Here is a 26695-nt window from a genome sequence, read left to right on the forward strand (position 1 = left end):
TGTCATGTAATTTAAGCCCTTTTTTCACATTTCCACTGAGATTTTTGCTTTTGTCTTAGTTTCAATGACAAAGTGATACTTGACTCATTCTTATGACTTAGTCTCCAAAATTTGCAAAAATTCTAGTCCTGGAAAATGTCGGTCCATTTGATGCAAACACAAGGGATATGCCAAACAGAAAGTCGCCAGCTTAAAAAATAAACATGGAAATACAGGCCCTTATAAAAGTTAATGTCACTGTCACATAATTAATTTAAGCTTATTTTTGGTTGCCAATTTACAGGAAACATTTTCCTGTATTTCTGAGGTGCTATGGTGATTGGCTGCTTTTAATGGAGCAATGATGTCACCTATTGGTGGACGTTACTAAATATCTATTTATGAAGACATTTTTTATTATATGTTATTAAATTATATGGGAGGAATCAACAGGAAGATGTGTCTAACTTTCTTCTTAGCCAGCATTGCACAGATGACAGGGTGAAGCCTGTGAATGCTGTTTTATCTTGCTTTTAGATGCATTTCTTGAGCAAAAATGATGTCACTTTTTGGACGATAGGCAGCTGAGTCTTTGGTGTTCTGAGAGGTTGGTTGTGAACTTGCGGCTTTACGTCTAACTTGGTTTCTGCTTTCTTCTAAGCCATGGGAGAAAGAAACATTCAAGTGTTTTTGGCCAAAGTTTTGCTGGTTGGGAAGCGACATGGTGCCACTTGTTTTCCTAGGAATAAGTCAGCTCCACTTTGAGAGTGACAGAGAACTGGAAAAAGTGGTTGGGTTGTTTATTTTTGACCATTATGACCTGTATGATCCTCTAGAGCAGACATGGGTAAAGTGCGGCCCTTTGGCTGTTCTGGTGCAGCCCACCGACTTGGACAGCCAAAGGGCTTTATGCAGTGGTGTCCCGCATCAGGTGTCTGCCCTCCATTCGGCGACTCACTTTCACTGGTATCTGTATCCTTGGCATACAGATACCAGTGAAATCAATGATGAAACAGGTAGCAGACGGCTCCCTCTTCCATCATTGTGCCTGTGCATCTGAGAATTCAACAGGGGCAATGACATCACTATATTAATCCAGCTGTGCTTCAGTACACAGTGCAGACCGGAGCTGCGGGGGAACTGGGGGAGGGGAGTAGTTTTTTTTTATGTATTTACACCTTACTGCCCATGGTGCTTTGTGGGGGACATCATACTGTGCATGGGGTCAGTGTGGGGGACATCATACTGTGCATGGGGTCAGTGTGGGGGACATCATACTGTGCATGGGGTAAGTGTGGGGGACAGCATACTGTGCATGGGGTCAGTGTGGGGGACAGCATACTGTGCATGGGGTCAGTGTGGAGACATCATACTGTGCATGGGGTCAGTGTGGAGACATCATACTGTGCATGGGGTCAGTGTGGATACATCATACTGTGCATGGGGATTGTGTTGGAGACATCATACTGTGCATGGGGTCAGTGTGGGGGACATCATATTGCACATGGGGTCAGAGTGGAGACATCATACTGTGCATGGGGTCAGTGTGGGGGACATCATACTGCAAATGGGGTCAGAGTGGAGACATCATACTGCACATGGGGTCAGTGTGGAGACATCATACTGTGCATTGAGGCTGTGTGGGGACATAATACAGTGCATGAGGGTTGTGTGGGGGACATCATGCTCCACATGGGGGCTGTGTGGAAGACATCATTCTGCATGGGGGCTGTGTGGGGCCATAATACTGTGTGAGGGGGCTCTGTGAGGACATAATACTGTGCAAGGGAGTTGTTTTGGGACATAATACTGGGTAGTGATGCTGTGTGGAGACATAATCCTATTAAGGGGGCTTTGTGGGGAGATCTCATTGTGTCAGCTGACATCTTACTTTTTAGGGGCTGTGTGTTGACATCATACTATGTGGTGACATCATTCTGTGTGTGGGGACTGTGAGGGCATCTTATTATTTTGGGAGCTGTTGATCAAGGTACAAGGACTGCATAACAGGAACTATATATTTTACTGCTTTATATAAACTTTATAAAAAGCAGTGAATTATATGGTGTTGATTTGCTGCTTACGAATACAGGTTACAATAAGCTCTTTTGTACCATGTGTTAACAGTAGTGACGAGTGACCATTCTTAATTCTGCTTAATATTACGTGATAAAAATGAATATAAAACAAAAATAATAAACAATATTAAGTTCAAACAGTTGATGCGGCCCTCCACAACAGTCACAGTCTCTCACATGGCCCCTTGGAAAAATGAATTGCCCACCCTTGCTCTAGAGTTTTGGTACATTTGGAATATAGCATGTGGTGGTAGATAGTTCAATAGCCTACGCCAATGATGGACCACAGAGAGGTTCTTCCTAAACTTATGATATAGGAGGCAACTGTTGGTCCATGACCCTTGCAAAGTCATCTGACTGTGATGGATCTGACTCGCCCAGGGGGATACGGGGGAGACTCGGTACCCGGGCCTTGACGTTCTGTGGGATGTCACGGCAGTCGGCTCCCGGGCCCGTACCCTGAGGTCACTCTTTAAAAAGGGGATTGTTAACAGTTTTGTCTCGTGACGCCACCTGTGGTTCCCAGTAATGAGTACCGGCGCTGCTGCAGACCTCCGGGGGTGATGGGATGGCAGCTGGGATATTTCTGCTCCCCACAGGCGGAGCGGGCCCCCCAGGGCAGAGTTGATGGAAGGGATGCAGGTGAGAGGTGGCCCGGTCGGGTCAGGGGGAATGACGGACTCACACACAGGGGATTCGCTTCAGTACCTTTACTGGTGTAACGGCAGGTATGGTCCAGGGTACCTATTAGGAGGGTGCACTTCTGGACTCTCCCCAGTGAGCGGGTAGTAGGCCTCCTGGTCCGTTTCTTCCTTTTTCTAAAGCTTCTGGCCAGCCTAGAACTAGGCCTAGCTTTTATGCTGTTTCACTCTCTCACCTGTCTGCTTGTAGTAGAACTTTTCTTTGGCTACCACTATCCCTGGACGCTGGGACCTTCGTGGTTCCTAGTTCTGTAAAATGATGGTAGCTTCAGGTTGACCAGGGATCTGGAAACCTCCTGGTATGCTGGTTGTCCCTACTGGGTGTAGAGGACCCTGTAGGCGCGGACCCGGTGTCCGGCTTGTGTCCTGGGGTGAGCTTCAGATGCTCCTCTGCCCCCATAACTCCTCTCTCCTTGCCTCGGCCACACTCGGGGCCCTCAGCTCAGCAGCAGATGTGCTGCTCCTTCACTGATCTAAAGTGTCAGCACACTCTCTCTACCTAACTCCACCCTCCAGTATATATATCCCTAACAGGGCTCCCTCTGGTGGTATCAGGTGGAAGGGTGGAGGTGTCTGTTATGTAGTGAGGGCCTCTGGTGGAGAAGTCCGTCCATGCATCCTTTTGGGTCCTGTGGTACCTGTGGTAGCAGGGTGCCACAGATCTTGCACCCAAGTCTTTGGGTTCTGCTGGTTACGGAACAGGTTGAGGGTTCTTCTCTTTTGCATATTCGTGAACAGTTTTATTTATGGCTTCTGCACGGAGAAAGTATGATCTTGGGCTTTTAAGCTGGATAATAGGCTGTCCATGTTATGCACATGAGTATGTGTCTTGCAAAGAGAGAAATAACTGAACTCAATGGCTCTTAGCTTTTCCCTCCTATTCCTTAATTCTAAGTTGCAGAACATAACAGCATGTCCAGGTTTTTTTTTTTGTTTTTTTTCTTCTCCTCTCCTCTTCCTGGATATTCTTCAGTATGTGCACCATCCAGGAGCTTACTCAACGCTTGAAAGGGCTGACTCTGGAGGTTGCCAATCTTCAGCAGTACGTGAGTAAATACCCTGCGGAACGCTATGCAGAACCTAAGGTAGGATTACCTGAGTGTTTCTCGGGGAAACGACAGGATTTTTTTTCATTTGAAAGTGCTTGTTTGTTGTATTTTCAGCTCAGACCTAGATCTTCTGGTAGTGAACTACAGCGTGTAGGAATTATTATGTCTTTATTGCGTAAGGAACCTCAAATCTGGGCGTTTTCCTTGTCTCCTAGTGATCATTGTCTGAGGTCTATGGAGGCATTTTTTGATGCCATGGGTTTGCTATATGACGATCCTGATCGGGTTACATCAGCTGAGGCAGAGCTCAGACGTCTCAAACAGGGTTCTCTTGATGCTGAGAGTTATTGCACCCTGTTCAGACAATGGTCTGCAGAGGTCAGGTGGAATGACCCTGCACTCAAGTTTCCGTTTCTGGCAGGCTTGAGTGAAAGGGCTAAAGATTTGCCCATTGTATTCCCTGCACCTGATACTCTGCAAGTTGCCATGCAGTTAGCTATCCGTGTGGATAGAAGGTTGAGGGCTAGACAGAATGAGGAGAAGTTTCCTGTATTGTTGGATTCTGTTTTTCACTATATTCCTGCCAATACTGGGGAACCTATGCAGGTCGGGGCAATGTCATCCCGTTCCAGGGAGAGGGACAGGAGGTTCTGTGAGGGACTTTGCTTGTATTGCGGTAAGGCTGATCATTGTTTAAAGCAATGTGAGGTTCGCTTAAGGAAAGAAAAAAAATGGTCAGTAGAAATAACACTTCCGTTCACATTGCGTTTTTACCTTCTGCTGGGGTGTTTTTTTCCTGGTAATACCACCTGTCAGGGTCATTTGATTGAGTTTCACCTTATGGTGGATTGTGGTTCTGCCCTTAATTTGATTGATCAACAATTTCTTGAAAAGTATAAGTTTGATTCTGAACCTTTGTCGTCTCCTTTTCCTGTGGTGGCGATTGATAATACTCCCCTGGAGCATGGGAGCATTCTTCGAAAGGTCACTGGATTTCCGCTTACTATAAATATGGAACATCAGGAGCAGATTGACTTATTTGTACTTGCTAAGTTGCCTTCCCCGGTCATCCTGGGGTTGCCCTGGTTAAAAGTGCATAATCCTTTGCTGGACTGGTCGTCTGGTTCCATAAGATCCTGGGGTCAGGCGTGTTATGGTAAGTGTTGTAATGTTCACATTGCGGCTGTTGTGAAGGGGGACTTACCCGAACCCATTCAGGATTTTTGGAGGGTTTTTTCGGAGGTGGAGTCAAAAGCTTTACCACCTCATAGAGATTACGATTGCGCTATTGACTTCGTCCCTGATGCTAAGCTCTCTAAGAGCCGATTGTTTAATCTGACAATTCCCTAGAGGCAGGCTTTGAAGGAGTACCTTCAGACTAGTTTAGCTGCAGGTCACATAAGACCCTCTAAGTCTCATGTGGCGGTTGGGTTCTTTTTTGTCAAAAAGAAGGATGGGGGTCTTAGGTCATGTCTGGATTTTCGAGAGATTAATAAGATCACTGTGCGCAATCCTTACCCGTTACCGCTTATTCCGGATTTGTTTAACCAATTGACCGGAGTTAAATGGTTTTCTAAGATTGACCTTCGTGGGGCATATAATTTGCTGCGGGTGAAGGACGGAGATGAATGGAAGACAGCTTTTAACACCCCAGAAGGACATTTTGAGTGTTTGGTGATGCCTTTTGGGCATTTTTTTTTAATTTCATCAATGACCTTCTGAGACCCTTGATCGGTAGGAGTGTTATTGTTTATCTGGATGACATTTTGATTTATTCATCGGATCTTGAGTCTCATTGGCAGAGAGTCCGCGAAGTTCTTCAGATACTGAGAGATAACACACTCTTTGCTGAATTGGAGAAGTGTCAGTTTGCTGTCCAGAAAATTAGTTTTCTGGGTTACTTTGTCTCTTGTGATGGTTTTGAGATGGACCCGGTGAAAGTTCAGGCTGTGCTGGAGTGACCGAGGCCTGGGGGTTTGAAGTCCGTACAGAGGTTTTTGGGGTTTGCCAATTATTACAGGAAATTCATAAAGAATTTGTCTGTCATCGCTAAACCCATTACTGATCTTACCAAGAATGGTCCACTGAGGCTATTGGAGCTTTTGAGTATCTCAAGGAGAGGTTCAGCTCTGCTCCTGTTCTTATCCACACAGATAAGACCAAGCCATTTTTGGTTGAGGTGGATGCCTCATCTATAGGCGTAGGGGCAGTTCTGTCCCAGGAGGGTGAGGATGGGGTGCATACCTGTGCTTTCTTTTCAAAAAAAAATTCTGAGACAGAGCTCAACTATGATGTTGGGAATTGTGAGTTGTTGGCTATTAAACTCGCGTTCGAGCATTGGCGACATTTTTTGGAGGGGGCTCGACATCCTATACTGGTTTTCACTGATCATAAGAATTTGATTAGTCTGGACGCAGCTAAACGTTTGAATGCCCGTCAGGCTAGGTGGGCACTGTTTTTTGCCGGGTTCAATTTTTCCATAACCTTTGTCCTGGGGACAAAGAATGTTAAGACTGACGCTTTGTCTCGTAGTTTCTCTCCAGTGGTGAATGCTGAGAGGGAGGAGTGTATTTTGCAGAGAGGGGTGGTGGTGGCCGCATTGGATTCTGAGAAGGAGAATAGCATCCTAGGAGCTCAGAGTACGGCACCAACTAACACTCCGTGTGGTAAATTGTTTGTGCCTAGAGCCTTGAAGAGAGCGTTGTTTGTTGAATGTCAGGAGTCTCAGTTGGCAGGTCACCTAGGGATTTCGGAAACTAGGAAGTCTATTGGTCAGAGTTTCTGGTGGCCAAGGTGGCAAAAGGGAAGTCATCAAGTGGGTGTGTCAGTGTTCTGTGTGCGCTGGGTCGAAGGCCTCTGACGCTTCGGCTGCGGGGTTGCTATTCCCCTTGGAAGTTCCTAGTTCGCCATGGACACACCTTGCCATGGATTTTATCACCGATCTGCCTTTATCGGAGGGTTTTTCTGTCATCTGGGTTGTTGTGGACCAGTTTAGTAAAATGTGTCATCTGGTTCCGTTCAACAAGTTACCTTGCGCCAAGACTCTTGCTAAGGCTTTTGTGAAGCAGATTGTCAGGCTCCATGGTGTTCCCACGGACATTGTTTCCGATAGATGACCACAGTTTGTAGCTCGCTTTTGGCGTGCTTTTTGTGACAGATTGAAAATTCATTTGTCATTCTCGTCGGGGTATTATTCAGAGTCCAATGGACAGACTGAAAGGAAGAACTAGGATGTCGAGCAGTTTTTGAGATGTTTTTTGGCAGACAATCAGGAAATGTAGTCAGAATTTCTACCACTTGCAGAGTTTGCCCTTAATAATCATACTTCTTCCTCGGCTGGTTGTTCTCCTTTATTTGTTGTACTGGCAGGTATCCATCTTTTGGTCCATTTTCCAAAGTTGGGGCTGCTGTACCAGAGGAGGACAATTTTTCTGGAGATTTGGAGAGGGTTTGGACCAGTGTACGCCTGAACCTTAAAGAGGCTAACAGGAGATCAAAAAGGTATTTTGACAAAAAAAGAAAGGAGTCCTTGTTTGCTGTAGGGGATATGGTTTGGTTTTCCTCTAGGAATCTTCGTTTGAAAATTCCTTCTAAAAAACTGGGGCCTAAATTTGTGGGTCCTTTCAAAGTGGTTCAGATTGTCAACTCGGCAGCTGTGAGGTTGGACATTCCCTCGTTCTGGAGGATTAATTCTGTGTTTCATGTATCATTACTTAAGAAGGCGCACACGCCTGATAAGCAGGCGAAGCCTGCTGTTCCTCCTGTTGATGAGGACGGTGAATTTGAGATTTCTCGCATTTTGGATTCCAGGTGGCATAGTGGAAGATTACAGTATCTTGTGTCCTGGAGAGGTTTCGGCCCCGAGGATAATTCCTGGGTGAAGGCCGAGGACGTCTCGGCCTCAAGGCTAATTAAGGCTTTTCACAGGAGATTTCCTGGTAAGGCTCGGCCTAGAGGATCCAGAGGATCCTCGTAAAAGGGGAGGTACTGTTAGAATCTATGTTGTTTTACTATCGGCCATCTTGTTGTGGTTTGCTGGCTTCTAGTCTTTTCCTCTGATGCTGGGTTTCTTGGTCACATGATCTCTGCACTCTTTATTACCCAGCACCTGGCCCCCATTCCCTGCTGGACATCAGTGTTGTTTCGCTCGTGCTCTGGCTAAGTAGCCTGATTTAGTTCTTCTTGCTTTTCACTATTGTTATCCTGGGACTTCTTGTTCCACCAGTTTTGTTTCCTTTAATTTTCGCTTCTGCAACTAACTTTTCTGTTAAGAGGTCTCCTGCTTTTGCTCCCAGTCCTTAGATCTTCTAGGGACCCCTTTCCCTTTCTTACAGGTCTTCGTTTGAGTTCAATGCAGGAGTTTCGGTGGGGCAATTCATAAGGAATAGGGCACCCACCCCAGTGTAGGGTTAAGCTGAGTCTCAGTGCAGGGACAGCTTTTCCCTCCTATTCCTTAGTTCTAAGTTGAAGAATATAACGCTTAGCTGATCAACTTTGGAGAAGCTGCTCATTGATGCTAAGCTCAGATATTGGCTGCAGCACTGTTGACATAATATCAGCGCTGCAGACATGAACAGACACCGTGAACAGCAGGCGAGACTCGTTGTTGGACCTGGGAAGGGTGGGTACAGAGCAATTAGCTTTTTTTTAAAAAACAAACTGCAGCCGGGGAACAGGGGTTTTCTGAAACCGGAAAACTCCTTTAAGGAACATTAACAGTTTGTGATTGTTCCAGAGAAAGTTCATATCACACTAAATAAAGAGCAGTTAGAAGCGTTTGTTCTTAGAATTGTTTTTACCACTTGGCCCCCAAAAACATAACTGTAGCGATAATACCAACTGTGCTTGGAATTGCCCCTTAATTACTCGTGATTGACAATTTATGAAAGAGTATTGGGGGCAGCTGGGCAAATTTCCATTGTTTTGACAGATGAGAGCTGAGCTGCTGAGAGATCCTGAGAGGTTGTCATCGGCCTTTTCAAAGCAGTCAATAATCATCTCGGCAGGACTATATTATTGCCATGACTTTCCTGCTGTACGGACTCTATAAAATTAATTAATTATGGGTTTTCATTGCAAACTTTTACTTGGCGCTATAGAAATGTACACAACTTCAACAACAAATGTATGGTGAAATTAAGTTAACCTAATTTTCCATTTATGATCTATTGCCAAGCATTTGTTTCTCATTAAACTCTGCATACTTGAAGCATCTTAACAGCTTAAAGAGTCACTGTTTCAGCAAACATTGCATAAATCAATATTACATACTAATATAAGAAACTTTGTAATATATCCTATGTAAGAGAAATATTCTCCTTTCTCCACTTAGAAGCCACTTCTTTCCTCACCTCCAGAACTGATTATTTGTTTAGAGATACTGCAAAAATCTGTCTCAAGAGATAAATTGAACTTGACTCACTGAGGGACCAAATTACACGTTGCCTACAAAAGTCTATGGAGAGAGGACTGGACAGTGTGCTGGAGAAAGACACAGACATAGTGTGCTACTTTTTAATGTTATGCCAGTGCTGGATTCACAGCTACACTACAGTGGCATGTAAAAGTTTGGGCACCCATGGTCAAAATTACTGTTATTGTGAACGGATCAGCAAGTTCAAGATCAAATGATCTCTAAAAGACCTAAAGTTAAAGATGACACATTTCCTTTGTATTTTAGGTAAAAAATATTTTCATCTTTTACATTTTAAAAATTACAAAAAGGAAAATGGGCTAATGCAAAACTTTAGGCACCCTGCATGGTTAGTACATGGCTAGTAGCATCCTCTTTTGAAAGTATCAGAGCTTGTAAACGCTTTTTGCAGCCAGACAAGAGTCTTTCAATTCTTGTTTGAAGGATTTTCATGAATTCTTCCTTGGAAAATTCTTTCAGTTCTGTGAGGTTCCTGGGTCGTCTTTGAGGTCTAGGCACAGATTTTCAATGAAGTTCAGATCAGGAAACTGTGAGGGCCATTGCAAAACCTTTAACTTGCGCCTTTTGAGGTCGTCCATCGTGAATTCCATTTTTCTTAACCCTATGGTATCGTGTTCTGCGTTGACTTCGTTGAGAATCACAATTTTTGCATTTTTTATGTGTGAACAAGATTGTGGGTTTTAAACAAACAGGTGGCACAAAATGGACAATGTCATGTAAATTCTTTGTGGGAAATCTGTGAATCACGCCAGGTCTATGTCGAGATTCTGCTTCCCTGTAACAAGGAAAAAGGTGCGCAGAAAGGAAAGATGGACGGATTAAGGCTCAAACGGTGGCTTTATGTGAACTCCCAGCCCCTAGTCATTATGAGATGCAGATGGAGGAACTTCCTCCAGTTATTTTGCGGTAGCGGTTAATTAAAGGTCTGGGGCTAAACAGTCGTTAGTAGTATAAAGTATAGTAATTAGATCTTAGTTGACTACCATGCTAATAACTTGGAGTTTTCCTAATGTTTATATTTCCGCTCGGAGGATAAGTCAGTAAATGTTTTAGTTTGCATGTTGGGTATGCCCCCTACTGGTAAGACACTCATTGATCTGACTCTTTTCTCTCTCTGTTCCTCACCTGGTTTTGACTCCCACTCCTAAGAAAAAATACTGACCGAATACTGGCCAAATACTGATAGTGGGGCCATGGCCTTTATCCAACAATTTTTGTTACAGTTAATCTACAGACAAGCTTGTCTCTTCTTCCCATGCAGATCTATTAGACTTAGGCGGCCATAACCCTGTTCCTGGTTCCCCAGTTGTGTTTCCTTGGTTCACTTTTTGTAGGTACTAACTGTTGGAGTATACAACTGCAGGGACTAGGTTAAGTGTTAAGGGGAATCTGTGAACAGGTTTTTGCTACGTAATCTGAGAGCAGCATGATGTAGGGGCAGAGACCCTGATTCCAGCAATGTGTCACTTACTAGGCTGCGTGTTTTGCTGCTTCAGTAAAATAAGTGTTTTATCAGCAGGAGATTATCACTACAGGACTAGGTGTCTGTGCCTACTAGTCAACTGCTGTGTGTAACCCCGCCCCCACCACTGTGTACACAGAAACCTGCCAATCAGTGGTGTGGGTGGGGTTATTCGGAGCTCAGCATTCAGAGCACTGCTAGATCTGCAGCAGATTAAACAGTGATTTTATCAAAATGACAGCATGCAGACCACCAAGTGACACATCACTGGAATCAGGGTCTCTGTCCGTACATCATGCTGCTGTCCCCAAGAAGAAAAGCTGAGGACCAAGCCTACTTGGCTAAAAATACTAGGTTTACATACAGGAAAGAGGGGGCATATATTAGTAATGAAGAAGCGCAGAAACAGAAGAAAATCGACGCCAGATTCAGGAGATCAGTGGCATTTACACCGGGTAAAATTATATATTAATGGCAAGTGACTGGTCCTCTTTAAAAATTAACACGCCATATCTTCTTTATGTAAATACCAAGTAATTTACAGTTGGGCACTTCAGGAGGATTTGACATTGTCAGAGTGATTTTCCATATGTGATTTAATGGGTGTAGTTAATGTTTGAGCAGTGTTTTTGTGACACTGTCCTCATGACCCGGCGCTCAGCATACCATTTTCATATGTGCTGTACATTAATGGAGAAGCTCCGTCACCTTGTTCTAACCCCGTGATGTTATTGAATGTAAAGTCTTTTGAGCACCGTACACATGGACAGCAGATGCTTCACTTCCACGACTAATTGTAATGGGAATAAGTGGCCCCTGATGAACATTTAAAGAGTGATGAGGCTTCCCGATGTAGCCAGGTGACTTCACACCTAATGTAAAGCAGTCAGTTGGAAGCATTTAACATCACAATGTAGTCCCCATTGAATATTCAGAGGATTATTTCACATGAATGAAATCAGAGACTGTGTCAAAACTTTTCCTAGGATTATACTATGATTCAGACGTCCGTGCAAATCAGTTTGAGATTGGACCGCAATGCAGGGACTGGCCGCAGCTCTCCCGACCCAATCGTGACCGGCTCATAGAAATGCATGAAGCTGCCACTCATGTGTCGGGAGACCAGTCCGTGCATCGTGGTATGATCTCTGACCGATTTGCACAGACATCTGAATGAGCCCTTAAAGAAGAATTGTCACATCACCCCCTCTAAGGCTAGAGTCACACCAGCATATTTTCTCTCATCAGCCCAAGAGAATCGGGATAATTATGCAAATTACACTCTGATCGGAGTGTGATCGGAGTGTGATCGGAGTGTGATCGGAGTGTGATCAGAGTGTGATCGGAGTGTGATCGGAGTGTGATCACAGTGTGATCCAATTTTCTCCCATGAGGAGAAGATGAAAAAAAAAGTTCTCCTTTTTGTCCATTCTGTCTGTCTGTGAAAATCGTCTGAGTGCAGTCTGATGTTTTCCATTGACTTGCACGGCCGAGTGAGATCCGAATGGGATCCAACTCGGGTGTGCTGTGATCTTTTCTTTGGACCAGCACGATCTGTGGAAAAAATGTAACATATCCACGGCCACATAGAGCAGGGTTCCCCAACTCCAGTCCTCAAGGCCCACCAACAGGTCATGTTTTCAGGATTTCCTTAGTATTGCACAGGTGATGGAATTATTGACTGTGCAGGTGATGGAATTATCACCTGTGCAATACTAAGGAAATCCTGAAAACATGACCTGTTGGTGGGCCTTGAGGACTGGAGTTGGGGAACCCTGACATAGAGTAACATTGGTCCGAGTGCGATCAGATGTTTTGTCGGATCGCACTCGGATCGAAAATACGGTCATGTGCACGAGCCCTGAAGGTGATTACTATGTATCATAAGATCCTTGTTTGAAAGAAATCCAAAGTTGAAACGTAAAAGGTTTTCCAGGACTTTTCAACAATTGGGATCATTAGAAAATAAAGTAATATCCATTACTTACCACTCCAATCCCTAGTTTCTCCTTTGATTTCTGCAGGTACCAGAAGTGTTGACATCCTGACCATCAGTCATCTCTCCTGTATATCAAGTCACTGGCCTAAATGGTCACATTGATGACATGTGATTGCTCTAATGTTTAGGTGTCATCCCACCCATCTGTTTCCTGACTGTACAGTCAACTTGTGTCCTCGGCTGTCAAGTGGCTGGTATGTCAAAAAGGAGATGGTCGAGATCACCAGAGCAATTTATTTATTTATTTATTTTACTCACTTATTAATTCCACAGCACTTCACAGACATTATCATCGCTGTCCCCATTGGGGCTTACAATCTAAATTCCCTATCAGTATGTCTTTGGAGTGTAGGAAGAAACTGGAGAACCCGGAGGAAACCCACAAAAACACGGGGAGAACATACAAATTCCATACAGATGTTGTCCTTGGTGGGATTTGAATCCAGGACCCCAACGCTGCAAAGTAACAGTGCTAACCACTGATCCACCGTGGTGCCCAGAGCAATGGCAAAGTTCTTATAATTGTGTGTGTCCCTGCGATTGTACTCCCAATAATAAGTTATATCTTTATCACCTGTCCTGTGGAGATTGTTTAAGGAACAACCCCTCAACATAAAATTCTGCAAATTTAGATTCTACGTGGATGATAGAGAAGAGTTGGTAAACTGTCTAAAATCATAGTCTCCAATTTCTAATATGCGATGTTTTTTTGTAAGAAATTTTTTTTGCCTTGTCTTTCTGTTTGCCCTGACAGATTTTGTATTCTGCACGACAGTTGATGAATTCTGCTCATATTCAAAGAAGAGTTTTCTTTTGTTCTTTTGTAGTTTAAAGTTGTACAATCTTTTAAAATGTCGCTTGTTAGTCTTCAACTGCGTAAAAATGAAGACTTGAAAAAAAAATACGCCAGGGAGGTAGTGGAATACATTGGCACAAGAAAAGTTGCGAGTAAAGAATTAAAAGAAAACATCCAGAACTATCTAACCAGGGCCACACAAAAATGGCACAAAAATTCAAAATGGCACAGAAATGGTGCATCACAAATAATAGATTAGGAGAATAAAAAACAACAAAAATGAGAGAAAATCAATAAAAAAAGTCCATATTGAAAGCCGAATTGGCCACACAGTAGCAGCAATCTGTCCTTTCTCGTGCCATTGCTGATAGCTCCTCGGACAATGAATGTCTTTTCTTAGTCCAAATAGTTGATCTCTGTAAACTTCTCTCTATAGATAAACAATTAAATGCTCATTTAAGGAATGTTACCAGACAGGCAACACATGCAATGGATGCTCACTAGGACTTTAAAAGGACATATTTACTTTTACTACTATGAAATTCCACAAAATTCCACAAAATACATATAAAGCCTTTAGGCATATTTATTGACAACCTGGCAGATGTCCAGGGGAACACTGGAATTTTACTTTTAAGCTTCTGTATTCTAATACATCTTGGTCAGCTTCACTGTTGACCACGGCATTGAACGTCTTTCATAGACCCTTCAATCGAAAATAAGTAGCCCACAAAGTTAATGTTTTATTACTATAGGAGTCAGTAAGGAACTAAATACTAATTCTTGTTCACCATTAAATAGTAGACACATTGGAGATTAAGAGATTGTGTAGGTTTTCTCTTTTTTTTTATTGGTTCAGTGGATCTATAATAAAAAAAAATGTGGGACCTTGCCTCTAGTCCGAACTGTCAATCTTCAGGAGAACACCAACCCCCGGCAAACAGGGTTGTTGTTGGACAGTTTGTCCTGTTATGATATCTGCCTGATGTCTTGTTTAATGGTGCAATTCTTTTAAATATCCTTTATTGAACAGACCGTGTCTTGTATTACTATGTGATGTTACGATACTGGCCTAGTACTGCTGGAAACCAGTGGCTGAAGGAGCACAAGCAGGAACAGCAAGCGGTAGTAGAAGTTCTTGGAGATAGCGAGGAGTTGTAAGAAACAGTCCGTTGATAAATTAGAACAGTCTGGGTAAGAATGTTCAGAAGCTGGAGACTTAAACTAGGCTAACAGCTAGACACAATACTCAAGCAATGAGTGAGAGATCCATGCAGCTTTAAGTAGGCCCAAACAGGAAACAAGATGGATTCCATATATTCAGAATCCGCCATCTCGGTAAAGGGCAATTGCTGAACACAACAGCAGCCTCTAGTGGTAAAAAGTGAAACTGCAGCACACTTATTAAAGTGAACAATAGCGGCCACTAGTGGTCAAACTGTACAAGGCAACAGAAATCCTGACATGTCCATATGTTATGTCTTTATGTCTGTATGTTATACACCTAAATAAAGAATTGAGAAGCATCAGATGAACATGGAGGAGTAAGACCTGGCAAAAGGAATGTCCAGAAATATGGAGTCAGCTTAGAAAATATAACTTCTCATCTCAATACACTGAGAAATAGATTTGTCAATTAATTCTTAGGTTCTTCAGCCAAATAAGGACTCGCAAGCTACTAACATTATGGTTACTACTTAACTTGTCATCTGATTCATGCTCCTCAAACTGCAGCCAGAATGAATCAGATCCTGGTGGCACGATTGCAGCCTGGTATATTTTTCTCTGAAACACTCCGGGAATTTTAGAGAAAATGTACTTTAACGACTATAACCGGAGACAAGATTGGCCCGGCGACATTTCCAGCTGGCTCTTCGCCGCCCTCCTGCAGATGACTGACATGTGTCTCACATGCTTACATAGGGAGACACCTGTCAATCACCTTGAGCGGCGCTGGGAAGAGCCGGTCTGATCTTCAAAGTTCATTTTCTCTGAAAATGCCGGAGCGTTTCAGAGAGAAATATACCTGGCTGCAATCGTGCCACCAGGCTCTGATTCTTGCTGCCCGTCGTTTTGACAGCATGAATCACATGACAGGTTCCCTTTAATATTGCCTATAAAAAGGATCTAAGGTTTGCACAATAGAAAGCATAAAGCATCCGGGTTTTAGCTGCATGCTTCTTTAGGTCTACACTATCTCCGGGGGGTACTTTCCTTCTGTAAGAACATGAACTAATTTGAGTCAAAGTTTCAAGGCTCTTTTATGGGTTGGGTATTGACTTGTTTGGCGATAGAGACAGTTGTCTTCCTTGTAAAGAAGAGCTACTTCAGCAAAAAACATCTTAATTCAAGGTTTCAAAAATGTATCTCTTTCACATAGGTTCAGATTATGGAAGAAAAGCTAAAAGCTGCCGATGTGCACACCAGCGAATCCGAGATGAAATGGTACAAAAAGAGTCAAGAACTGGAAGTATTAGTACAGGAGAAGGATGAAATTATCCAGTGCTTGGAGCAAGAGCTAGAAGAACAGGTGAAAATGCTTTACATTGTAATCAATATTTTGCCATTTTTCTAAATACATTGTTTATTGATGAACCAAAATCGGAAACAGTAGACAAGTACAATACAAAACTGACAAGTCGGTATAATGGGATAATGGAGAACAATAATTAGGACATTCTTCACGTCTTTGTCTAATAGTTCACATATTTATGGTTCAATAACTTTCATTGAAAACGTAAATCTCGAATAACAGGTGGACTCAGTGCTAACAAAGACCAATATGAAACAAAATCCAGTGTCTGTCTGGCATCAAGACATCTGGAATTAATAGTGTTGGCGAAAAAACGTATACAGTTACATCTTACAGATACATGTATATTGAAAGTACAAGGGGTAACATTTCTCCTTGTGGAGGGTGACAAGCCAAGCCTGGCATGTCAGAGTCGGGAGACTTATTCACCATACATGCTAGTCTGGGCACTCTAGCGCCATCTATTGAAAGCAGCGATCCTAAAAGTCAATATCGACTCTTTAATTGTTGCAATATGACTTAGGATAAAAGCCAAACTAGAATCTCAATTTGCAGACATGGTGATTCTGGTTTGACTTTAATCCTAAGTCATGTGGCAAGGCTTGTTAAAGAGTCGATATTGACTTTTAGGGTTGCTAATTCCAATAGGTGGGGCTAGAGTTCTAGTCCTCTTCCCCTCTGAAGAGACAATTTGCATATATAATTTCTCAGAGGTGGCTTATAAGACTCCTCACTCTGACATGCCAGGCTTGGCTTGTCATTCTACACAAGGAGAAACCTTACCCTTATACCCCAGTCCAGAGCCTCTCACCTTGCCAAATCAAATCTCATACTTTGCACTGATGAGGGGCAACACGCCGAAACACTGTATCTGCAAATTGAGATTTTGGTTTGGCTTTTATCCTAAGACATATGGCACGGCTTGTTAAAGAGTTGATATTGACTTTTAGGATTGCTGCTTCCAATAAGTTGAATAGGTTCTAATAGGAACTAGAGTTATACACCTCTTCCTCTCTGAAGAGACAATTTGCATGTTGAAAGTATGAAACACAAATCGGCCTCTGTGAAAAAACTCAGTTTAAGGCCACGGCCCCACTATCAGTATTTGGTCAGTATTCGGTCAGTATTTTTTCTCAGCAGTGGGAGCCAAAACCAGGAGTGGGTGATAAATGCAGAATTGGTGACTTGTTTCTATTATACCTTTTCCCTGATTGTTCATCACCTGGTTTTGGCTCCCACTCCAAAAAAAAATACTGACTGAATAGTGACCAAATACTGATAGTGGGGCCGTGGCCTAAGTGAACGAAGAGATAGAAAAGACAAAAAGGAAAGAGGAAGACAAGAAAGACATGGTATTGTCAAATTTTCCCTACATTTTGCTATCATAATTTAGTGTTTGCTCACCATGAATTGAATATACTTTTAAAAATACCTAGGGGGGCAGCTGCTCTGCTCAAAAAAGTTAGGTTCAAACTTGGATTTGAGTCAAAAGCTCAGTTGCAAGTTCCATCATTTTCATAGGAAGAAAAAGCATGGCATGTACCAATTCCCTGGAAATCAACTCCCCGATATAATCAGTAGGGTCCGTATAGTGCTGTTGGTGTCCATCATGGTACAGGTCAATTTTTTTCAGTTTTTCAGTTGCTTTGACAGAAAACTGAACAGAGAAATGCAACTCTGAAAGCCGGTGTGAGGCTGGCCTAACCTATCTCCATTCGAAAGAGTTTGGCCAAGGGGGTTGCACTTTGAGCAAATGGGTGGCAGACTTTATAGTAGAAGGTGAGGAGTGTCTGTGGAGAGTGCTGGTGACCAGGAGATGGTCAGGTCTTCAGCTAAAACTGCTGAGCTAAAATAGAAATCTCTCCTCACATGTATTGGACATAAGGATTCATGAACCCTGTCAGGGTTTCATTTTGCCTGGAAGGACACATTAAAGAAAAACTCCTCTTTTGCACAACATATTTACAACAATCTATTCTCCAGGAACATGTGTAAGGCTCCAGGAATAAGGGGAGACCTGACGGACCTCAAGAAGATCTAACAAATCCCTTAAGTCCAACTAAAACTTCTGAGAACCTCCCGGAAATCAGTGTGGAGAAGGAATGGCTTCCAAAGAGTTGGCATGGCTGGGACCAGAGATTTCCAAAGAGTTGGCATGACTGGGACCAGAGATTTCCAAAGAGTTGGCATGGCTGGGACCAGAGATTTCCAAAGAGATGGCATGGCTGGGACCAGAGATTTCCAAAGAGATGGCATGGCTGGGACCAGAGATTTCCACAGAGTTGGCATGGCTGGGACCAGAGATTTCCAAAGAATTGGCATGGCTGGGACCAGAGATTTCCAAAGAGTTGGCATGGCTGGGACCAGAGATTTCCAAAGAGATGGCATGGCTAGAACCAGAGATTTCCAAAGAATTGGCATGGCTGGGACCAGAGATTTCCAAAGAGTTGGCATGGCTGGGACCAGAGATTTCCAAAGAGTTGGCATGGCTGGGACCAGAGATTTCCAAAGAGTTGGCATGGCTGGGACCAGAGATTTCCAGTTGCAAAAGCAATCATCACCCGAATTAGAGCCTAAAAAAATACAAATAATATTTGTGCAGGCTTTACTTTACGTTATCTTGTTTTGATATTTTATCCTATATTATGTTATGTAATAAAAAAAATACCCCAGCAATGCAAGTTTTATTCATGTGATAATCTTTTCTGTGGATCACTTTAGAAACAACTACGGATACAAGAAGCAAAAATCATAGAAGACAAAGCTGCGAAAATTAAAGACTGGGTGACGGGAAAGCTGCGAGAGGTAGGTAACAGGAAAACTTTTTTCCTTTTAACTTTACATGTTGGTAAAACGTATAAACTAAGGGAAAGGTTTCTACATGGTTTAATGCTAGAAATTTATAACACAGCTATATTATATACTGGAGGTCCGAGGTCTAGTTATAGAACAGTAATTCTAAGAAATTGTGTCATGACTGATGGTTATTATGAAGAGTGGTTAGAATGTTTCTGGACTTTACTGTACAATGAATTAGGATTGGGACACAGAGAACATCAGCGATTCTCCATAAATCCCTTTGATGCCACTATTTGTTGGGTCTGGATGTTGTATCTCAAATAAGGATAACTAAATATAGGTACTATGCCTGTCTGAACAAAGCCATTGAAGGAAACCTGACAGCAGACACATGCTGCCCGAACCATGACAGTATGTATCAGACTGGATGTATGATTTCAACCAGGTATGTTTGACTCTTATATGTTGCTGCGTTTCAAAGAAAAAGATACGTTAAAAGCCGCCACCTTCTCCCCTTGACTGACAGGTCTCTCTCTGCGTTCATGTATAAGGAGAGACCTGTCAGTCACTAGAAGAGGGCGGGAGAAGCCACCGAGGATCCGACTGTCCAACTAGTTTCCTGTGCGACTCGGTGCCCGGCAACTTTTAAAGTAAGTCTTTCCCTGAAATGCCCAATTGTTTTAGAGTCAAACATACCTGGCTGAAATCATGCAGCCAGTGTCTGATACATGCTGCTCGTGGATTGGGCAGCATGTATCAGCTATCTGGTTCACTTTGTAGGCTATTCCCAACATGGATAGGTGATAACTTGTGGATCACTGGAGGTCTGGTCTCCAGGATCCCCACTAATTTTAGAATGGTTCTGAAATGCCCGAGAGGTGGCTGATTCGGGACTCTCTTTTCTCTTGCAGTACAATAGACAATAAATGGAATGACCACTCGATTCCGATGGGGTATTTCAGAGCCTCATTTTTGCGTTCGGTGGAGATACTAGTGGATAAACCACCAATACCCAAGTTATTCCCTATCCAGTGGATAAGTGATAACTTTGAATGTTATAAATAATCCTTTTATGGGGGGATTTCCAGGATATTACCATTGATTGCCTATACTAATCAATGTTTTATCAGTAGGGGTCCAACCTCTAAGACCTGCACTGATCAACACACATTGGCTCAATATAATGAGTGGCTCTGTCTAAGGCCACAGCCACACTGTCAGTATTTGGTCAGTATTCGATCAGTATTTTTTCTCAGGAGTGGGAGCCAAAACCTGCAGTGGGTGATAAATGCAGAATTGGTGACTTGTTTCTATTATACCCTTTCTCTGATTGTTCCTCACCTGGTTTTGGCTTACAAAAACTGTGGAAAAATACTGACCAAATACTGATAGTTGGGCCTTAGCCTAATACTAATACTGCAGCTCGTCCCCCACTAATTACCAAATAAACCATACCAAAAGTCCTGGAGACCTTTTTTTTATTTCATTTTTATATGAAGCATCTAATATATCTTGCATGGACTGTCACTTTTAGGCCACAACCCCACTATTAGTATTCGGTCAGTATTCGGTCAGTATTTTTCCTCAGTATTTATAAGCCAAAACCAGGTGAGGAACAATCAGAGAAAAGGTATAATAGAAACAAGTCACCAATTCTGCATTTATCACCCACTCCTGGTTTTGGCTTACAAATATTGAGGAAAAATACTGACCAAATATTGATAGTGGGGCCGTAGCCTTAGACGGTGGTAGACTTATTTTTATGAAATCTTTAATTATGTACCTTACTAGTAGAGATGAGCGAACCCGAACTTCCAGGGGTCCGCTCATCCCTACTTACCAGTAGAAAAGTTTTAGAAGTTATTCTACATATCACTCTAGTTATTTTATGGGTAGTTTGCAAAAATATTGTGTGGCTGATGGGTGTAAGTTTGAGCGAGTGGTGAAATATTCTACTGAAAGCTGGATCGGTGAGCAGAATCACTGTCCTGTTTGAGTGGCTACTGGGTGAATTTTACCAACTGCACCAACAATCTATGTACAGTATCTGTTTGCCTTCATGATATTTATGTAATCTATATCATATATAATTTATGCATCTTATTGACTTTTGTTATATAATCTATGTATGTTATTCAGCTGGAAATTGAGAATCAAAATCTCAGGTTTATCAACAAAAGTTACAGTGAGGAGATCATTTCCCTACGTTCCAGATCACAAGGTAATAACAATATTAGCACTTTTTCTATCACCTACTGTTGATTGATTCTGAATGATTCCACAGCATTGCATGGAGAACTTGTTCATTCACATTGACCTTTGCCCACATGTAGAGTCGTGGACAAAAGTTTTGAGATTGACACAGATCTTGGTTTTCACCAACATTGCTGATTTGTAGGTCTTTTAGAGTTTTCAATGGTTCCTGAAGTACAATTAACAGCATTTCATAACTTTTTAAACATTTATTGCCAAATACATCAAGCTTATGCAAAGACTCAATATTTACAGTGTTGACTCTTACTTTTCAAGACTTCTGTAAATCACCCCTCTGGCCGCTGGATATCAGCTTCTGGGCCAAATCATGACTGATGACCGTCCATTCTTACTTAATCAGTACTTGAAGTTTATCGCAATTTTTGTGTTTTTGTTTGTCCGCCCGATTCATCAGATAAAATAACTTGTACATGGATTGGACTGTAGAGGACTGGGGTAAAGTTATTTTCTCTTGTGAAGCCCCCTTCAAACTGTTTGGGACATCTGGAAGAATGATTGTCTGGAGAAGAAGAGGTGAGCACTACCGTGAATTCGGTGTCAGACAACAGTAAAGCATTCTGAGACCATTCATGTGTGGGGGCTTCTCATCTATGGAGGGGGCTCACTCACAATTTTGTCTAAAACACTTCTATGAATAAATAATGGGATTTAAACATCCTCCAAAAGAAACTTCTGCCAACGATCGAAGGAGCAATTCATTGATGAACAATGATTTTTTTCAGCACGATGGAGACCATGTCACAAGGCAAAAGTGATAACTAAGTGACTCGGAGAACAAAACATTGAAATTTTGGTTGCCTGGCCATTAAACTTCTCAGATATTAATTCCATTGAAAACCTGTGGTCAAGTCTGAAAAACCCCCACATAAATTATGATAAACATTGATTGGACAAGAATGGGCTGTCAACAGCCAGGATTTGTCCCAGAAGCTGATATCGAGCTGCCAGGACGAAGGGCAGAAGTCTGGAAAAATAAGGCTCAACACTGTAAATTTTGAGTCTGTAACGGGTCTGGGAGGCGGAACCTCTGAGCTACTATACAAGGGGGCGGTCCTTGTAAGGGAGCGTGTGGCGACCAGGGTAGACGGGCAGGCAGTCACAGCAGGTGACTGGGACAGTCTCTGAATGGACGGACAGGAGGTCACGGCAAGTGACCGGGGCAGTCTCTGGATGAACGGGCAGGAGGTCACGGCAAGTGACCGGGGCAGTCTCTGGATGAACGGGCAGGAGGTCACGGCAAGTGACCGGGGCAGTCTCTGGATAAAGGATTGGTACGACCTGTGGCGGCTGATGGTAGACGTGAGCTCCCAGGTGAGCAGGCGAGAGTCTCAGGATAAACGGGTGGTCACAGCATGTGACGGCGGAGCCTCCAGGAAGACCAACAGACAGGCGGCAGATGAGCGCTCCCAGGTGAGCGGGCAGAAGTCTCTGGACAGGCGGGTGGTCACAGCACGTGACGGCAGAGCCTCCAGGTAGGCTAGCAGACAGGCAGCAGATGAGCGCTCCCAGGTGAGCGGGCAGGAGTCACTGGACGGCAGGTGGTCACAGCACGTGACGGCAGAGCCTCCAGGTAGGCTAGCAGGCAGGTAGCAGATGTGCGCTCCCAGGTGAGCGGGCAAGCTGGTCCATAGACAGACTGACAAGAGTTGGAAGGCAGACCGTCGGACCTCAGGCAAGCAGGCAGGTAGTTGATGTACGCTCCCAGGTGAGCGGGCAAGCTGGTCCTTAGACAGACTGACAGGAGTAGTAAGGCAGACCGTCGGACCTCAGGCTGGCAGGCAGGTAGCAGGAATACCAGGCAGGAAACAGACAGCGAACTGGCAGGACTCTGGCAGGAATCAGGCAGGTAACTGGCAACGGGACCTGAGGGCTGAAGCAGAGTAGTGAACAGTGCAACAACATTGCTCGGGCACCTCCATTTTGGAGGAGGTGCCTTATATATGGTGAAGTCCTCCGGCCATTGGCCGGGGACTCCTTAGGACGGCGCGCGCGGCCCCTTTAAGAGGGAGGAAGCGCGCGCGCGCGCGCCCTAAGCACAGTGGCCGGGAAGGAGCGCGCGCTGCCAGCAGAGCGGGAGGAGAACGCCAGGCTCGGAGCAGAGAGGTGAGGGGAACAGCGTCCCTGCCTAGCAGAGGGCAGGGATGCCGACGCTACAGTACCCCCCCCCTTAGGCCCCCCCTTTTTTAGGCCAGACAGAAATTTAGCTAGAATGAGAGGGGCATGGATGTTCTCCCGGGGCTCCCACGTTCTCTCCTCAGGACCAAACCCCTTCCAATCTACTAGAAAAAAGGTCTTTCCTCTTACCCTTTTGGTGGCAAGAATGTTCTCTACCTCAAACTCGTCCTCAGCAGAAACCGGAGCAGGAGGCGTACCTGTAGACTTGGAAAAAGAGGTAAGTACCACAGGTTTGAGGAGAGATACATGGAAGGAGTTAGGGATCCGTAAGTTGGCCGGGAGTTTCAATTTATAGGCCACCGGGTTGATCTGACTGATGACCTCCAGAGGACCGATGAACCGAGGCCCTAACTTATAGGAAGGAATCTTGAGCCGGACATACTTGGACGAGAGCCAGACCTTATCCCCTGGACGGAATTGAGGAGGATCCAGACGTTTTTTGTCGGCATGTTTTTTCATACGCTCGGATGACTGAAGGAGTGCGGACCGGGTACTTTCCCATGTGGAGGAAAATTTGTTAACAAGAGATTCCGCAGCCGGATTGTCCACCGAGGTGGAGACGGGAAACGGGATCCGAGGATGCTGACCGAAGACTACAAAAAACTGGGATTTGGAGGAAGATTCGCTCTCGTGATTGTTGTACGAGAATTCGGCCCATGGCAGGAGATCCACCCAGTCAGAATGGTGGGCATTAACGAAGTGCCGGAGGTAACAGGTCAGGATCTGATTGATCCGCTCCACTTGACCATTAGACTGTGGATGGTAAGCGGAGGAGAAGTCCAGGGTGACGTCTAGCAATTTACAAGTGGCTCTCCAGAAACGAGAAGTGAACTGTACCCCACGATCCGACACGATGTGACGGGGCAGGCCATGAAGACGGAAGATGTGGCGGATAAAGTCTTTAGCCAGCTCGGGTGCAGACGGGAGGCCTGGCAGGGGAATGAAGTGAGCCATCTTGGAAAAGCGGTCAGCGACCACCCAAATGACCGTACAACCGGCAGAGACGGGAAGATCAGTTATGAAGTCCATCACTATATGCTGCCAGGGGGCAGCAGGTACTGGCAGAGGAAGAAGGCGACCGGCTGGCAGGTGTCTCGGAACTTTGTTGCGGGCACAGGACACACAGGCAGAAACAAAGTCTATTACATCCTTGCGCAGGTTAGGCCACCAGTAGTGCCGGGAAATAAGTTGTAGGGTCTTTTTCTGACCGGCGTGGCCAGCTAGTTTAGACGAATGACCCCAGTGTAGGATCTTCTCCCGATCAGGTACCGATACGAACGTCTTACCGGGAGGGAGACGATTTAGACTCACGGGAGCCACCTGCATTACTCTGGCGGGATCGATGATATGTTTAGGTTCTTCCTCGAGATCAGATACCAGAAAGGATCGGGACAAGGCGTCTGCTTTGATGTTCTTGTCAGCCGGGCGAAAATGTAGAACGAAATCAAAGCGAGCAAAAAACAAGGACCACCGGGCTTGGCGCGGATTAAGTCTCTGGGCATGCTGGAGATAAGCCAAGTTCTTGTGGTCAGTGTAAATTATTACCGGATGAAGAGCCCCCTCGAGTAGGTAACGCCACTCCTCCAATGCCAGCTTGATGGCCAATAACTCTCGGTCTCCTATGGAATAATTGCGCTCAGAAGAGGAGAAGAGTTTGGAGAAGAAGCCGCAAGTTACCATCCTCCCGGAAGAAGATTTTTGAGTAAGTACAACTCCGGCTCCAGAGGAGGAGGCGTCAACCTCCAGAAAGAACTGCTTGTTGCCGTCCGGACGATGCAGCACCGGGGCGGAAGAGAAGGCCTGTTTTAAGGAAAGAAAGGCCTCCTCTGCTTCGGGCGGCCACTCTTTGGGATTAGTACCCTTATGGGTGAGCGCGGAAATTGGGGCAGTCCGGGAAGAGAAGTGCGGTATGAAGAGGCGGTAGTAGTTGGCGAAGCCCAGGAACCGCTGAATGGCCTTCAACCCCTCAGATCGGGGCCATTTCTCGATGGCAGACAGTTTCTCTGGATCCATTCGTAGGCCGGTCTGAGAAATAATGTAGCCCAAAAACGGAAGCGAGGTCTGCTCAAAGAGGCACTTCTCATATTTAGCGAAAAGGTGGTTCTGCCTGAGCCTGAGCAGGACCTGACGAACGTCCCTCCGGTGAGTCTGGAGATCCGGAGAGAAGACCAAGATGTCGTCCAGGTACACCACAACGCAGGAGTAGAGAAGGTCCCGGAAGATGTCATTGACCAACTCTTGAAAGACGGCAGGAGCGTTACAGAGACCAAAGGGCATTACCAGATATTCATAGTGGCCGTCCCGGGTGTTGAATGCAGTCTTCCATTCATCCCCTTGACGGATACGGACCAGGTTGTACGCCCCACGGAGGTCCAGTTTGGTGAAGATTCTAGCCCCCCTCAGGCGATCAAATAATTCTGGAATGAGCGGAAGGGGATACTTATTCTTCACCGTGATCTGGTTAAGGCCTCTATAGTCTATACAGGGACGGAGAGAGCCGTCCTTCTTTTTTACGAAGAAGAAGCCTGCTCCCGCCGGGGAGGTAGATTTCCGGATGAATCCCCTGGCCAAATTCTCCTCAATATATTCGGACATCGACCGGGTCTCAGCAGCGGACAATGGGTAAATACGCCCACGGGGAGGAGTAGTACCGGGTAACAGGTCGATAGGACAGTCGTATGGTCTATGAGGAGGTAATGTCTCTGCCTCTTTTTTATTAAAGACATCAGCAAATGACCAATAGGGAATCGGAAGTCCAGGTAGATTAGTTGGGGTAGGAGAAGGACGGACGGGATGAACAGGAACCAAACAAGTCTTATGACAGTCCTGTCCCCAGCGAAGGACTTCTCCGGTCTGCCAGTCAAGCACGGGTGCATGTCTCTGGAGCCAAGGTAGACCTAGTAAGAGGGCGTGAGAGAGTCCAGGCAGAACATGAAAAGAGATGCTCTCAGAATGCAGCATTCCCACCTGCAGAGTTATGGATTCGGTGATGAGTTGGATGGGACGTGGTAAGAGGCCCCCATCCACAGCAGCGACAGATAATGGTACAGCCAGAGGTTTGGTGGGAATGCGGTATTTTTCTACCAGGGACTGTGAGATAAGATTCCCGGCCGCTCCAGAGTCAAGTTGGGCTAGTTCGAAATAACGATTCTCCCCGCAGATAATAGAGACTGACAGTAGCAGAGATGGAGAGGATTTATTCTTGTCTAGGTTGACCTCTCTGAGCGAACCTAGACACAGGCGTTTCCCGACCTCTCCGGACAGGTACCGATCCGGTGCTCCTTACTGCCACAGTAGAAGCAGCTCCCTTCGGCACGGCGTAAGTCCTGACGGGTTTTGACCATCTTGGTCTGGTCGACCTGCATAGGCTCAGGAGAGTGTACCTGGGAAGAGACGGATTTCTGAAAAGTAGGAGC

At 44.7% G+C, this 26695-nt stretch overlaps 1 protein-coding gene across 1 annotated transcript in view; it reads left to right on the plus strand.

The window, feature by feature from the left end:
* PLEKHH2 (pleckstrin homology, MyTH4 and FERM domain containing H2) overlaps nucleotides 1-26695 on the plus strand; it is a 255616-nt gene that overhangs the window by 149792 nt on the left and 79129 nt on the right. The window contains exons 4-6 of the mRNA XM_073672039.1: nucleotides 15879-16028; nucleotides 18753-18836; nucleotides 20970-21051. Coding sequence (XP_073528140.1) covers nucleotides 15879-16028; nucleotides 18753-18836; nucleotides 20970-21051 — 316 coding nt within the window. The remainder of the gene's footprint in view (nucleotides 1-15878; nucleotides 16029-18752; nucleotides 18837-20969; nucleotides 21052-26695) is intronic.

The sequence above is a fragment of the Phyllobates terribilis genome, unplaced genomic scaffold (assembly GCF_046119375.1).
Source record: "Phyllobates terribilis strain yellow unplaced genomic scaffold, ASM4611937v1 Scaffold_3__8_contigs__length_932513732, whole genome shotgun sequence".
In the NCBI taxonomy this organism is placed as follows: Eukaryota; Metazoa; Chordata; class Amphibia; order Anura; family Dendrobatidae; genus Phyllobates; species Phyllobates terribilis.